At 35.8% G+C, this 16,957-nt stretch overlaps 1 protein-coding gene across 5 annotated transcripts in view; it reads left to right on the top strand.

Annotated features, from left to right (window-relative positions):
* Positions 1 to 16,957, top strand: part of PDE1A (phosphodiesterase 1A) — a 455,171-nt gene that overhangs the window by 357,721 nt on the left and 80,493 nt on the right. For all 5 annotated transcript variants that reach the window (XM_007494476.3, XM_007494477.3, XM_016433729.2 and 2 more), the window contains 4 exons: positions 1,010 to 1,110; positions 9,548 to 9,673; positions 14,297 to 14,398; positions 14,555 to 14,675. In XM_007494476.3, coding sequence (XP_007494538.1) covers positions 1,010 to 1,110; positions 9,548 to 9,673; positions 14,297 to 14,398; positions 14,555 to 14,675 — 450 coding nt within the window. The remainder of the gene's footprint in view (positions 1 to 1,009; positions 1,111 to 9,547; positions 9,674 to 14,296; positions 14,399 to 14,554; positions 14,676 to 16,957) is intronic.

Here is a 16,957-nt window from a genome sequence, read left to right as displayed (position 1 = left end):
TAAAACTTTTGAAATCCAGGCCTAGGATGGTTCTAGGAACATAGAGTACCACATTCCTAGGTTCTCCATAGGCATTCTTCATTCATTTGTATTGGGTTGATTGACAGATAATGATGCTGACTAGCTATAAGAACAGACTGTTAACTATTTTCCTGAACATGCTTTTCATTGCCTTCACTTCGTCATGTTTCAGTGTTGTAAAGTGCACATAGGATTTATAGCTGGAAAGCAACTTTAGAGATCATCTTAGAGCTCATCTAACATAATCCCTTCATTTTACAGGTGAGGCAACTGAGTCCCAGGGATAAAGAGATTTGGCCCAAGTTTCATAGGTAGTGAACAGCACACTTGGATGCCTTTTTCTAGAACATCTGTTGTCCTCATTTCTTTTAATGACTAGGCTCATAGGATCATGGATAGAGAGCTAAAAGGGGCCTTGATAAATGTTTATTGACTAACTTATTGACTGATTGAGTCTATCACTTCTGTCAGGCTATTACATCACATTATTTTCTTGTTTACCCTCAACTTCCAAAATAAGAAAAATACATCTTCATATTTTAGCATATTATCTGAAAGTCAGAGGAACTTCCTAATGTATTTTAATTGTAGAACTAAGTAGATTTTTAAAAATACAGAATAAAGAGACTGTTATCTTAAATATTATGTGAAATTTGCAGTAAAATGTGATGATTTCAAGATTTAGTTCATGTGTTGAAGCCAATGATGTAAAGTGGATTTGATAAAACCCAAAATGTGGCTAATAACTAATTTAAAAAAAACAAGGAAGGTGTGACATTTGAGCCATAGTGCAATGACTGAATTTCAGGCTTCCAAGTCAAGTATCACTCATTCTTTTTGGTAATATGTAATACCTTGGCGTTATTACATTAAAAATCAGAAGGTAATTATATATTATAGAACACCATAAAATGTTTCCTTGTGGTTTTGTTTATTGATAACTATTTTGTTTTCCAAAAGATAATTCAATGTTGCTTTTATTTACTAGCACTGGCTCAATGAACTGGAACTTTTAGCGATGTTCTTTGCAGCAGCCATTCATGATTATGAGCATACAGGGACCACCAACAACTTTCATATTCAGACCAGGTGAGTCCATTACAGTAATAATAGTACCCCCCCCACATACCCACAATCATAAAATGAAAGCTACTCAAGGGCAGAGACCTTTCAGTTTTTGTCTTTGTGTAACTATGACTTAGCCCACAGTACTGGACCAATATGTGGTAGACATAGACCTTGAAATAAAGTCTCTAACAACTATGCCATACTTCCTCTTGTCTGGTAATAAATGTATATTTAGTTAAGTTGAATGATGCTTTTATTACATACTTAAAATCTCTGTTAACTCCTATCTTCCCTTTAACCTCATAAATGTGGGTATTCTCTTGGGTTTAGCCTCAGCCCTATGATCTTCTCTACTTAAATTTCTGGCTTATTGTATATGAGTTTTATTATTTTAAAAACAAAACAAAAGAAAACAAAAAAACCCTTATTTTCTGTCTTAGAATCAACATTAAATATTGATTCCAAGGCAGAAGAGTGACAAGGGCTAGGCAATTGGGATTAAATGCCTTGCCCAGGATCACGTAACTAGGAAGTATCTGAGGCTATAGTTGAACCCAGCATTTCCTGTCTCTCTATCCACTGAGCTACCCAATTGTCCCCCACATGGACCAATTTTAGTTCAGCTTATTCCAGTTGCGCTTACACTTGGGTACAGGATAAATCACTGGCTGAATGGAGCTAAAGGTGAAACAAGGACTCAGGGAAAGTCACTTGCCTCTATATGGATGACTCTTTATTCCTGTTCTCTTCAACCCCAACTTTACATTTCCAGCCATGTACTGAAACTTTCTACTTGGCTATTCTGCTATCATCTCAATTTCAACTGACTCAAAACTAAACCCAGTCCCTCCATGCCTCTTCAAGTTCTTCATCTTAAATTCCATATTTTCAAAGAACTGCAGTATTACAAAGTTGGAAGAAATCTACTACCTGGCTCACCAAAAACTGTAATATTTATTGAGGAAGAGATGGGGATGATATGAAGAACAGGGGAATAATGGGAGGCTTGTAGCAGGGTATGGAGGAGTTGAGGGGAGGAGAGAGATGCCCCCTGTTGAGAGGAAGCAGCAGGGGTCAGATAAGGAATGTTTGTTTTTGAATGACTGAACTGATGTTCAGCTCCCTCTATGCCCAGAAAAGATAGTCCACTTATATGACTTCGAATTCAAATAAAATAAAGTTTAATAACCAGTTTGGATTGGAGAGGTATCAGAAAAGAGGTGTGAGGGATGTCCCTAAATAAGGTTGGAGTCTTCCTCAGCTTTTGGAGCTGAGGCCAGGCCCCACAGACTGGCAGAGGGTTTCTCCCACTCCCATCCTCTCTGCTAAGTTTGTCAATTTGAGAATCTTATCAGTAGATAGAAAGCAAACAAGAACAGTTCTAACCTTCAGAAGCCTGTGTCTTTGGGGTGAACAGAGTAGAGGCACTCCACTCAAGACTGGGCTGAATGAGCTCCTCCCACTTCCAACACCAGGAAGGAAGTTCAACCCTGGCAGGAAGGAAGTGCTAGTCACAAGACACAACTGCCACTCCCAGTTCCCTTTCCCCCACCAACTGTCAGTCTTGTTTCCTTTCCACACTCAGAAGTTATATACTCTGGCTTCTCATCAAGTACAGGTGACAAGTAATCCCTAAGTATTCACTTGAAGGCCTCCAATGTCAGTGAATATACTATTTCCAAATGAAAACAGTCCATTTCTGTAGAATTGTATTTACTCAGAGGTTATTTATTTTGCTGAATTGACATCTGCTTATTTCTTCATTTTTATGTTCTCCACCCTTGGATCAAATAGGATAATATAAATCCCTCTTTACATAGTTTAAGACATGGATCATATTCTAGCTTGTCTCCTTTTTTCTTAGGTTGTGAGATCCATAGCTTCTTTGGCACAAGCCTTACAAAAGGACTTTGAGTCTCCTCACCATCATGGTTGGAGTCTTGGATGAGTTCCAACTTGTCAATGACCTTCCTTTCTTAAATTGTGTCACCTTGAAATGAAAGCAGCACTCTAAATGAGCCCTAACCAAGGCAGAGTAGAGTGATCTTAAAACATTTGGAAACCCATACTATAGACTCTCATCTCCTCTGGCTGATAAATGACAATAATATGATTAGTGAGGTCCTTGAGAGAAGAGACTGTTTTTTGACTTCCCTAATACAGTGCTTGGCACATAATAGATACTTAATACTTTTTTTTTTTTACTGACTGACTAGGTATTTACTTTTTGAAGCAATATGGCATTAGATATAGAACTTTAAAGTTGGAATCAGATAAGCTTGATTCATACTCCAACTCAGATACTTACTAGTTGTGTGACTATGAGTAAGCTTCATGGAGCCTGAATTTCCCACATGTAAACTAAGTACAATAATTCATCTTTTATAAATCTTACACGGCTGTTCTGTACCTTAAAAATGAGATAATGCACACAAAGCAATCTAAAATTTTTAAAACACTAAATTACCAAGTATTATACTTGAAATGTTATCTAATAGATGTCATATTTAAAGAAATAATTTATCCATTCCCTTGCCTCACCCTCAACTCAATTCAGCCAGTGACTTAAATGAGCTTCTAAAATAAACTCAGTAACAACCTTTCAAGAAATAGTATGTGATATCTTCTGAACTGCCAACTATACATCATTGAGCAGAAGATATAAAAAAGAATCACTAGTCACCTGTATACCTTATATTCCAGTCATATTTGACTACCATCTCACAAATACATTTTACAGGCTTATGTAGTTACTTTTGCTGAAATATTGAGTCTCCATCTGCAATATTATCTCATTCAGTTATTGAATTCTTACTCCTTGTTCAAAGTCTACTCTACAATCTAGAAGAAAACAAGCTGGATTTGATTTTTCTGGGTCCCAGTTTCCCCATCTTCAGTGAGGGGATTAGGCTAAATGACCACTAAGGATCCTTCTAGCACTCAACTCAAATGCTCTGCTCTCCATGAAGCCTCTTCTGATTCCCTGACATGAAAATAATTCATCTCTTCTCTGAATTCTGAGAGCATTTTGCATCTCTCCCATATCATACTTTACAGAGGGATATATTTGGGAGAGTATGTATTATTATCTTCCTTCCTGGGCTCTCAATTCATGCTAGACGATGGCTACAGCTTCTCCTTCGTGTCTCTTCTCAGCAGCCTAAATAACAACTTTCAGATCTCAGGCAGTCACCAAATGTTTGTTCGTTGAACTGACAGATAAATGAATGTCATATTTAACTAGAAGTACTTCAATCTGGTCTTAGACACTTCCTAGCTATGTGACCTAGGCAAATCGCTTAATTCCATTTGTCTAGCCCTTGCCTTTCTGTCTTAGAGCTGTAACTAAAACAGAAAATAAAATTTTAAAAAAGAGCTAGAGATACCAAAAAAAGAGAAAAAGAAATGAAACAATAAACATAACCAGTAAACAATCAGATAAAAAATGTTTTAATGAGATGGAAATGCTTCTCAATTTAAATAAAAATATCTTATATTCCTTAATATTAATTTCATAAGATGCTTACTCTGTGACAGAGGAGAAACAAAACAGAATTTTATTTTGTTTTACGTGTCTATTAACAGTCTATCAGTTACGTTTCTGGAAAGAAAATTAGATACTTCATGCAGATGAGTATTTGATCCTTACACATAAGACTAAATATCATATGAGAACAATTTCACTTCTGCTATTAATGCAAGGGCAGAGAATTATCTTCCTTTTCTTTTTCCTTCCCCCTATAAACACACAACACACTGTCACTTTTGCATCTTGTCTACCTAATCTGACAGGCAGCAAATAGTAGCGGTTGAAGTTCCCTTCTCTGAACCCAGGAATAACTGGACTCAAGCTCTACCTCTGATACATACTTGTGACCCTGAGCAAGTCACTAATATTTTGGTGCATTGTACTCTGCTTTCAGCCTCCACATTTGAAGTTAAGCCATTTCTAGTGTGGAAACCTTGTAAAACTTCACAGTTCTATCATGTTTTAGAATGAATGAGTGTGAAGTCAAATGCTTGAAAACCCAGTTGGAAAATTGGCTTTGAAGTCAATTTTCATATGAAATCAGGAAGTCCTTAAATTTCAGCAAAATAAAAAAGGAAAGGGCAGTAATTTCGATTTTCAGGATGGGATTGTAGAATCATGCATTACTATGTATAATGGGTCTTGCTTGGAATCCTGCTCTTTCCTTAACATGTCAAGAATATTGAAAAGTCTCCACCACCCTAAAGGCACTTTTTTCTTGGGATCCTACTAGATTTGTGAAATTCAATAATGCTTAGTCTTTCTCCACCACTAAATCTAGACCTTCACAATAATTTCTGTTTGTTTCTGAAAGCAAGATATAGTTGATTTTGGAGTCATATCACATCACAACACTGACAAGAACTACTATGATTAGTTATGTGGGTCAACAGTGTCTGCATTTAAAGAAATTTTATATGCATATATGTGTGTTTGTGTGTGGGAAAACTTTGATTTTCCCATGATGTCAGTGAGAGACTAGAAATAAAAATGAATATATTACTTGAGCCAGGTCTATTTCATTCTGCCTAAACCAAACACCATATATCTGTTTTTCTTGTGCAGTTTTTTTTGATATTAGACTGATATTATTTTTCAGTTCTGGTTTTCAGTGAGGGATTATTTTATTTTTAATTTATAGTTAGGAGCAAAATATTACAATAAATATTAAAGATATGCATTGAATGTATATATTCATTTTTGACAGTCATTGACAGAGAGCCTTAGAATAGAAGAGCTAAAAAGGACCTCTATGTCATTTAGTCTAACTAGCTCATTTTAGAGTTAAGAAATCTAAGCCTAGAGAATTCAAATGTAGTTTAAATGAAAAACCCAGAGCTTCCTATTTATAGCAAAGGCTCTCTTTTTTCAAATGGTGGGTCAGGAGGATGGATCTTTGCCTTTTTTTATTCCTTGTTATATATTCAGTAGCAAGTGTGTCATTAGAGCTACCTCAAGAAGCTTACATATCAGTGGATAGAAGACAATACATAAATGTACAGTTTATTTGAAACCTATTGTCCAATATGAGAGGAAAATGGTTAATGGTTAGTAATTCATGTTAAGCAGGAGTCTTTGAAAAATGATCATATTTACTTGGTTATAACAATTACATTTTAAATTGATATAGATAATATAAAATGATTATTAAATAATAATACTATATATACTATATTATATGTTATTATATTATATATGCTATGATTATTATAAATTCTTCAATTTCCTTATCTGCCAAATGGGATAATAATAGCACCTAATTTCCCAGGGTTGTTGTGAGAATCAAATGAGATATTCATAATGTGCTCAGCATAGTGCCAGGCACATATTAAGTATTGTATAAGTGTTAGCTATTATTATTATTATTTGGATTAAGAAGGATTGGGAAAGGCTTTCTGTAGAAGATGGGATTTAAGTTCAACTTGAAGGAAGCTGGAGAAGCCCTGAGGCAGAAACAGGAAAGGAAAATGTTCTGGGCATAGGGGAGAGCCAGTAAAAATGTCCAGATCCCAGAGATAAAAGTGTCTACTGACTTTGAACATACATTTAGAAAACTCAATTGTTAATCATAAACATCTGATCAAAAATATTTACATTGACAATAATACCCATTTGGTTTAGAGAAATATTATAATTTCTATTTTCCCCTTTGGAATTTGTAGAAGTCTTGTGAGTTGCTTGTGTTTGAAAAATTATTTGTGAGAAATGGGATGGGTAGGAAGTATGTGTGTACTTTTATGTGTTTTAGTAAGAGATACTTTCATATCAAAAACCTGAGCATGCCTTTGGTACTATTGGCTGACCTTTGGTGATAATTTTTCCAACAAAAGATTTCTGTTAAGTTGACGCTCAAGTGTAGGAACTATTATTGTTGATTATATCATTTCTGCCACAATCTCGGATTTGAAGTGCTTAATTAATAAAGAAGCTAAGCATCCCATATTTAGTACTAGAAGAGAAAAGTCATCTAGTCCAATCTGGGTCTAAAGAATTTAAGAGATTTTCCTGACTCCAGATCCTATATTCATTCCATGACATCACATAAAACACTTTGGCTGAACTATAGCATGTAGCAAATAGGATTGATTTTATAGGCCAGAATTAGACAAATAGTTTTTGTTCAAGGTGAAACTGGAACTTTTCCACTCTGTTCAAATAATGACAAATAAGGGTTCAGATTATACAGAAATCATTTGCACTTGACTTGAGAATGTGATTTTATTTAAGTATAAGCAAAGCTAACATTTGGAGGACTTAGGATAGCACCTTACTCAACACTCAATTCTCTTGATTTGCTTCTCGGTTACCTTCTTACCTCCTAGGAAATAATAATAATTCCCATAACCTTTCCCTGGATGCAAGGGAATGGTATAACTAAGACTGGAACTTCTGAACTTCAATTTTGTTCATTATAAAATGAACGATTTGTACTAGGTGATCACTAAAATGCCTTCCAGTTCTAAGATTTTATGACTCTAATATATCATTTGATTTGATGCTCAGGTTTTTTTTTTTTAATGTCCCCAACCTCCTTTATTTTTTAAATTTAATTTAATTAGATCATTTAGAATAATTTTTCATGGTTACAAGTGATTTTCCTTCCCTCCCTTCCCCTTAACCTCCTCCCATATGTGATGCACAATTCCACTCAGTTTAACATGTGCCATTGATCAAGACCCATTTCCTTATTATTAGTATTTGCATTAGGGTGATCTTTTAGATTCCACTTTCCCAGTCATAACCCCACTAACCCATGTGATCAAGTGGTTGTTTTTCTTCTGTGTTTCTTTTCCCACAGTTCTTCCTCTGGATTTGGTTAGCACTCTTTCTCATCTGTCCCTCCAAATACTTCTGGATCACTGCATTGCCACTAATGGAGAAGCCCATTACATTCGATTGTACCACAATGTATCAGTCTCTGTGTACGATGTTCTCCTGGTTCTGCTCCTCTAACTCTGTATCAATTCCTGGAGGTCGTTCCAGTCTCCATGGAATTCCTCCACTTTATTATTCCTTTGAGCACAATAGTATTCCATCACCAACATATACCACAATTTGTTCAGCCATTCCCCAATTGAAGGGCATCCCCTCATTTTCCAAATTTTACCACCACAAAGAGTGCAACTATGAATATTCTTGTACAAGTCTTTTTCCTTATGATCTCTTTGGGGTACAAACCCAGCAGTGCTATGGCTGGATCAAAGGGAAGACAGTCTTTTATCGCCCTTTGGGCATAGTTCCAAATTGCCCTCCAGAATGGTTGGATCAGTTCACAACTCCACCAGCAATGAATTAATGTCCCAACTTTGCCACATCCCCTCCAGCACTCATTACTTTCCTTTGCTGTCATGTTAACCAATCTGCTAGGTGTGAGGCGATACCTCAGAGTTGTTTTGATTTGCATGTTTCTGATTATAAGAGATTTAGAGCACTTTTTCATGTGATTATTAATAGTTTTGATTTCTTTATCTGAAAATTGCCTATTTGTGTCCTTTGCTCATTTATCAATTGGAGAATGGCTTGATTTTTTGTGTAATTGATTTAGCTCTTTATAAATTTGTGTGATTAGTCCTTTTTCAGAGGTTTTTGTTATAAAACACATGTGAGAAACAAATCCCTTCTTGGGCTGAGTTCTTAATCTTTAATATATATTGGGAATTTATGTTGACTTTAAAGTTACTTTTTTCATTTTACTAGCAGCTTACCCCAATGTTATCCATTTTACACATTGCAGGTTGAAATGTGTACATATTCATAGAAAATATTCAAACTAAGATCACAAATGTCCCAGATGCATATAGTACCAAGAAAAAAACCTGTTTGCTGGGAGAAAATACAGACACTGATATGTCCAAGCTAGCAGGTGGTACCAAGAAGAATGTTCAAGTACTTATTGACAATCAAAAATTTTTACAATGTCCCTTGCTTCTTCATCATATTTGCCTACTGGTATTACATAGATTTCTTTGGTTCAGGGCCCTACAAATGATCAACTTCTATTAATGCAGATCTGCACCTTCTTTGTAATACATATTCTTAGAGAATCACCTGGGCCATGAAGAGGTTAAATGAATTCACCAATCTTCTCACATAGTCAGTACAGTATTTATAGGAGGTGGAATTTGAATTCAGACCTCTCTACTCCAGGGCCAGTCCTCTCTCCAGGAAAGCATATTACAATAAAATCATAGGTCTAGTTAAAAAACAACACAAAATTATTTTGATTATAGGTTGAAAATGAGATGTAGTAGTGCATTTTAACATTTATTTTTAACTAGGATATGGGAAATCAGAAAAAAACACTACCCCATTTGGAGTGCTAAATGATACTTTCATTATGCAAGGAAAGTAATATCTATAAGTCATCTGTAATGTTGGATTTTTAAAATACTGTTTCTAATACCTATGAATGTTCATTTTTGTACCTAGGTCAGATACTGCCATTTTATATAATGATCGTTCTGTCCTGGAAAATCATCACCTAAGTTCAGTGTATAAGCTTATGCAAGATGAGGAAATGAATATATTGACAAACTTATCTAAAGATGACTGGAGGTAAGCCCTAATGGTTTCAGGGGAAATTCAAGCAAGCAAGCAAGTATTTATTAAGGACTTCCTTTATGCCAGGCAGAGAGGTACAAAGAGAAGCAAAAACATGGTTTTTGACCTCAAGGCACATCCATTGTTAGGAGAGAAATAAAATTCAAATCAATAAGTTCATACAAGATTATTCACAGTAGGTAGAGATAGAAAGTAAGTCTGAGGTGGCATTTGAAATGAATCTTGAAGGAAACCAAGGAAGCTGAGAAACAGGAATGAAAAAGGAGACATCTAGGAAGAAGGGACGGCTAGTATAAAAGGCTGGAGATGGCTATGGAATGTCATGTGCAAGGAACAAGTTGCCCAAAATGGTGAGTTGTTGTTTAGTTGTTTTTCAGTTGTGGCCAACTCAGATATTGAAATGGTTTGCCATCTCCTGTCTCCATCTCATTTTACAGAAGAGAAAGGGCTGATGTTTTATTTCTACACATATTTTTAAAAGTGGAGAGGAAAAATAAAAGTTTTTTTTAAAACTTCAATCGATGCTCAAGAAATGTTTTGTATGAATAAATACATATAATATATGATATAATTCTAATAGAATATAATATGGAATAACTAAAGCTTGTAAGGTATCTTCAGGAATTATAATGTGAAATGTATACTCACTTGAGGGGTTTTTATCACATGTAGAACATAAATGATTGCATGAAAATTTAGATACAATAGTGCTTCAAAAACTAACTTTGTATGAGCCTGGTAACCATGATACAATGTCATTATTGAAAATCGACCTCTCTTCTGAGCAGATCTACATCTTTGAAATATATTGAAAGGTATTATTTCCCATTAATATTTTTTCTATAAATAAGAACCTTCTTCCCTCTTCTTTCCTGCTCCTTCTTCCTCTTTTCTCCTCCTCCTCTTTCCTCTCCTTCCTCCTCCCACTTTTCTTCCCTTTCCTCCTAAATCTTCTTCATATTCTTCCCTAATCAGTGCTTATTCTTCAAAAGCTTTCTCCAGTTTGGAAAAATACTTTTGTATATAAAGGGAATTCACACACCTTAAAAACTATAGGTCACAGAATTTTAAGAAACTGACAAATTCTGGAAACCGTAGAACTGTGCTAGAAAGCATTTATACTTACTACTTTCAAGTTTTCATTTCTTTTAAAAGTTAGGCACAAAAAAAGCATACAGATATTCAGTATCTCTAGTAATATTATGGGAAATGAAATTCTCATATGTTTTAGTACCCTTAAATGTTGTAGGCTGCCTCTAGAAAGCGGTAACTTGTCAGCACTGTAGGGGTGTGTATGTGTGTGTATGTGCAATGATTATGTAATAGATCTATTCTCTGTGTTCTTAGGGATATTCATAAGTGATGCCATATGCAATACTCCATTCAAAGACCTGAAGAAAATCCATTAAATCAAGTCTATTCCTGGCCAGTGGCAGAATAATTGGTCATTTTAGTCAACTGAAAGAAAAAGAATAAATCAGGCACAGAGAACAAGTTGTTAACTGACTTTCCCCCATTAATTTGCTTAATTTGCTATCTATTTTGCATTATATAAATAACTTAATAAAAACAAATCTATCCTATTACACACAGTTATAATAACATGAGTCCAAATTGATGCTGAATTTATTGGGATAATCTCACTAAAAATCTATAGTTTAGAAGAGGAATTTTATCAATAGGAAATGTTAGTCTAAAGAGAATTATAGGCCATCAAAGGAGTTTCTGAAGAATTCTTATCACAAATTCTTGAAAAATTTAGCATTCTCTACTACTCCAGGTGTCATCTTTTCAACTGCCTTAACCCTGGCTAGTAATCATAAACTGTTGCCACCATTATAGTCAGTCCAATAGATAAATCAGCACTCAGTATATCAGTAAGCATGTAGTAACTACATAAAATGTTACAGGCATTTTGTTAAGTTCTGGGGAAACAAAAGCAAAAATGAAATAGTCTCTGCCCTTAAGAAGACAATATGTGTATATATAAATAGATGCAAAATAAATAAAATATGATGGGGAGAAATTAGATATAGGTAGTAGAAATTTTGGGAGTGGGGGCAACTATGCTCAGAAGAGAAAGGCAGGTCTGGAAATGGCAGATCTTGGGTTCAAATTTGGCCTCAGACACTTCCCAGCTATGTAACCTGGCCCAGTCACTTAACTCTAATTGCCTAGCCCTTATCACTATTCTGCCTTGTATCCAATATTTAGTATTGATTCTAAGACAGAAGGCAAGTGAGCAAGTGAGGAAGGGATAAAGGCAGGAAGGGATAAAGGTAGGAAGGAAGGAAGGAAGGAAGGAAGGAAGGAAGGAAGGAAGGAAGGAAGGAAGGAAGGAAGGAAGGAAGGAAGGAAGGAAGGAAGGAAGGAAGGAAGGAAGGAAAGAAGGAAGGAAGGAAGGGAAAAAAGTAGGAAGGAAGGAAGGAAGGAAGGAAGGAAGGAAGGAAGGAAGGAAGGAAGGAAGGAAGGAAGGAAGGAAGGAAGGAAGGAAGGAAATAAGGGAAAGACAGAAGGAAGGAAGGAAGGAAGGAGGAACTGGGTAAATGCTTCGTGTGGGAGGTGCTGATTGAGCTGAGTTTTGAATAAAAGAAGAGATTCCAAAAAGCAAGGTTTGTTTTTTATTTACATACTTTCCTCCCACAATAATAATAACTCATATTTCTCTAGGTTCTTTAATTTACAAAGCACTTTCTTCACAACAATCCTCTATGCATAATCATACAATTAACGACATCATCATTTTACAGAAGAAGAAACCAAAGCTCAGAAATATAAAGAGGTTATTGAGGGTCAAATATCTCACAAGAAATAGATCTGGGATTTGCACCTGATCTTCCTGTGTCAAGTCTAGCTACTTTCACTGCCTTGGAGTAGGGGAAAAACACTGATGGAAATATATTTTTCATATACTATATTACTAACAATCCCCTTCCATTCATTTAACATGGTTTGGGTTTTTTTTTGGTCATTGTTAATTATAAGGAAACATTTTTTCTTATATTTCTAACAATCCCCTTCCATTCATTTAACAGGGTTTTGGGGGGATTTTTTTATTGTTGTTACTTGCTATTGTTTATAACACTCACACTGACTTTAGTGAAAGTTGGGGGGAATTATTTCATTAAAGATTCTTTAATGAGTTCTCTTCTATTAAAATCACAAAGAAAAATTTCTAGTAAATGTCCTAATTTAACAATAAAAGAAGCTTCCTCTATGTGTGTACATGCCTATGTGCTTATTTTTCTAATATTCCATATCTAAGAAGTTGTCGGCATAGTGGTATTCAAGAGGATCTTCCTTTTTTGTTTTCTTAACAGTTTGATTAGGTCATCCAAACTGTTTCAACAGTGTACCTTTGGGCATCATTCCTATTGAACCTGTGATCTCAGTTACTCTCACTTTACTAGGGATATTAGTTAAATTAACATGATGTCATATATATGAAGTTTGGCTTCTAAGAAAACATTCTGTGGCCTTATGAGCAGAGGAAAACTTTGGATTCCCTGGAGTTTACAAATATTTACTCAGTCAATCTCCTGGGCAGACTCTTTCTTTAGACTGAGGAATTAGCCAGTCCTGCCTTTCTAAACTGTAATAATCTATTTGCCTTATTCATTGATGAATGCATAAGCTTGGTAGTCCAGGTATTCATAAGAAATATTGGTTCCTGGGGCTTCAGAGCTTAGTCAACATTTCCAGTTCAATTTATAATTTGCTCAGACTCAGAAAGAGGGTATAGAAACAGAAGGAAAGGGAAGAGAACTCAGGAAAGAAAACTGAAGCAAGGAAATTAAAAAGCTAACAGTTTCTAAAAGTCAGAAGTGCTGGATTCAAGTTTTGGTGTTGCCATTAACCAGTTATTTGACAGTGGGCATATAGGGAGTAGAGAACTACATAGAAAGTACTTGGCTTAGAGTCAAGAAGTCCTAAATTTAAATAATGTCTTTGATGCTTAGTCATTAGATCCTGGGCAATTAACCTAACTTTTTTCTGCCTCAGGCAATTCCTTGAGACTTATCTATTGTCATAGATAAGTTATTATCTTCTTTGGCAGAAAAATTTCCCAGATTGAAAAAATCACAAATCTTTTATGTATAATTTCACCTCACTTCTACAAAACCTCAGTTTCTTCACTGACGGCACTCTGCTGACCCAGTCTTCTGCTGAGGTGTGTACCAAAAAGGCGAAGTCCTAAATCTTTATCCCCTTCCCTCTGCTCCCAGTATCAACCCTTAGGCCATTCTCTCTCTAAGACGCTACAAACAGTGTCAAACCCAAAAGATTGTTCTTTTGAATGCTCAAAAGATTTTGTGGACCCAAGGTATTTTTTTCCTATGAGAATTAAGATTCTTTCATTTGAAATCAGGAGATACTTCCTCCTTGAACTGATGTCAAATTGCCCATTATCAAGCAATAGTCTTATTGTCTGCCTAAGTCCATCAGACTATAAGGTTACAATATTGATGCCCCCTTTTAATTACAATTAAGAGCAATAATTGTGCCCATCTATCTATAGAAATTTAAAAAATAATGTGATTAACATGGGTGAAGCAAATGATCCATGCCTAGAAAATAAGATCCAAAATGAATCTTCTTCCTTTGGATGTCTTACAGGGATCTCCGGAACCTGATTATTGAGATGGTTTTATCTACTGATATGTCAAATCATTTCCAGCAAATTAAAATAATTAAGAATGCTTTGCAGCAGCCAGAGGGGTAGGTTTCTTTCTTTTTTTCTTTTTTTATCTTTGTCATCTTGAAACACTTAATTAAAAAAAAAAAAACAGTTTTTAGTGGGGCCTTGGGAATGACAGACGTCTTTTGAAAAGTGTCTTTTTTCTGGATAAACAGACCATGTCCTTGATTTGACAGATTAGACAAAGCCAAAACCATGTCCCTGGTTCTCCATGCTGCGGACATAAGCCATCCAGCAAAACCGTGGGAACTGCACTACCGGTGGACAATGGCCCTGATGGAAGAATTTTTTCGACAGGTGCTTATTTCAAACTATGTGAAAATATTTAAGTCGATCAAGAAACATGTATTAAGCACCTACTATGTGCTGGGTAGTCCTTGTTCTTAGAGTCTAAAGAGAGAGACAACAGACAGAAAAGAAACTGAATGGTAAGGATGTGAGAGAGGAAGCAAAGGGAAGAGAAGATCCTTGAGAGGGTAAAGGGATGGGGAAGAGGGATGATGAAGCAGATGTGGAATAATGAGATGGCTGTTCTTCATAAATTGAGGCTCTGGGAAGAACTCTCCACTGTCAATATCCAGCCTCTCTAATCAGACTAAGGAAGAGGCACCAGGGCCAGGGGTACTGAGGAGGCATGAATTAAAGAGTTGATGTGCTCTTGCTAGCAAATGAGTTGCCAGAGATGATGAAGTGCAGAAGAGCAGCCAGCTGGAATATGAAATACCTCTGGGAAGTTTAATTATTTGTAGAGAACATGGCCATGAAGCATACTGCTTGAGTCAGGGCTGGCTTGACTGTCTTGATGAGTATGTGATTTTCGTATTTGACATTTTAGCAAGTTTTTCTTACCAAAGACACAAATAGCCAAACAAATAACCATCGTACTAATGGTTAGAGTTGACCAAAGGCCTGACAGGTCAGAAATAGACAAACAGGCAGACAGACAAACAGATGAATGGATGGGTGGAAAGATAGGCAGATGGATAGACAGACAGACAGACAGACAGACAGACAGACAGAGAGAAACTATACATGAAAGGCAACATTGGGTAGCAAATTGAAAATCTACTTTAGAGCCAAAATTTCAAGCTTTCCTGTGACATATTCTTAGTAACAGTTTCTCAAAGATCACTATGACTATAAATTACAAATGTGCTCAACTGCACTGTGGAGTGAGTTTCTTGTTTTTGTTCAGTAATATCCAACTCTTTGTCATCCCATTTGAGGTTTTCTTGGTAAAGATACTGGACTGGTTTGTCATTTCCTTCTCCAACTCACTTTAAAGAAAAGGAATTGAGGCAAAAAAGAGTTAAGTGACTTGGACAGGATCACACAGCTAGTAAGATGGCTCTTCCTGTCTCTGCGTCCAAAACTGTATCCAAAACTCTGTCACCTCGTTGTCCTTAAAGGAATTTCTAGAAGAGCAATTTCTACATGTGGATGCAATGATAAGTCTAGACCAATTCATATTTAAATATGTAAATACATATGTGTGTATTATTTATATGCATGGACATATAAGTATGGGCAGTTATATGCCTACACATATACAGACATGCATATAAATGTACTACACACCCCATTTGTGGTATCTCTCAAGAGATTAATAATGACATAAAGCCACTTGAGTTCTCAAAAAATCCAAACATTTCAGGGGAAAATTCTTATCCCAACAAAGTCTGAAGATGATTATTTTAGGATTGCAATTTCAGATTTTTTTTCTATTCTAAATTTTATAAAACCAAGCAAAACAATCATTTCCATAAATAAAGAAAAAGAAGATTGTATACAAATGAAATCACAAGTTAGATTTATGTTTAGTTTCTTTTCTTCATATTTGCATAATAAATCCTATTCACAGTGCCCCAGGCTCTTCCCACCCCACCCCCACATCACAGAAGATATCCCAGAGACCAACAGTTAACATATAAATTAAGATTTTCATGTTTCAAGAGTTTCTACTTACTTTCCAACAGTAAGATTCTGTGATTTTTTCCAAGTTTTTTTTAATCTGTCTGCTCATTGTTTCTTATGGAGCAGTAGTATTCTATCACAATCATATATCACAATTTGTTTAGCCATTCTCCTATTGAAGGGCAACCCTTCAATTTCTAATTCTTTGCCACCAAAAAGAGAGCTGCCATAAATATTTTGGAACATATGAATTTTCTTCTTTCCCTCTAATCCTTAGGAAACAGGCCCAGCAATCAGACTGTTGGGACTAAGAATATAACAGTTCTATAATTCCTGGGTATAATTCCAAATTGATTTCCAAAATGGTTGGGTCAGTTCAAAACTCTACTTATTAGTGTCCCCATTTTTCCTCATCCCCTCAAAAATTTGTCATTTTGCTCTATTGTTATTTTAGCCAGTCTCGTGACAGTGGACATAAAGGCTCCTAGGACCCTCTGCCTGCATATTCCAGTGGTATCCTCTAGAATGGAATCCCTGGGATCCTCTGAGATGAGGGAAGCTCAGGGGTTCAGCAGAGATGTTGAGGTTGCTGGTCCTGCCCACAGGGAATACCTTGTTGATTCTACATAGCTTACTCTGGCCCTGCCCCTAAGACCTACAGAAGT

Source organism: Monodelphis domestica, chromosome 4 (genome assembly GCF_027887165.1).
Source record: "Monodelphis domestica isolate mMonDom1 chromosome 4, mMonDom1.pri, whole genome shotgun sequence".
NCBI classification, from domain to species: Eukaryota; Metazoa; Chordata; class Mammalia; order Didelphimorphia; family Didelphidae; genus Monodelphis; species Monodelphis domestica.
This window is presented reverse-complemented; position numbering and strand designations above follow the sequence as displayed.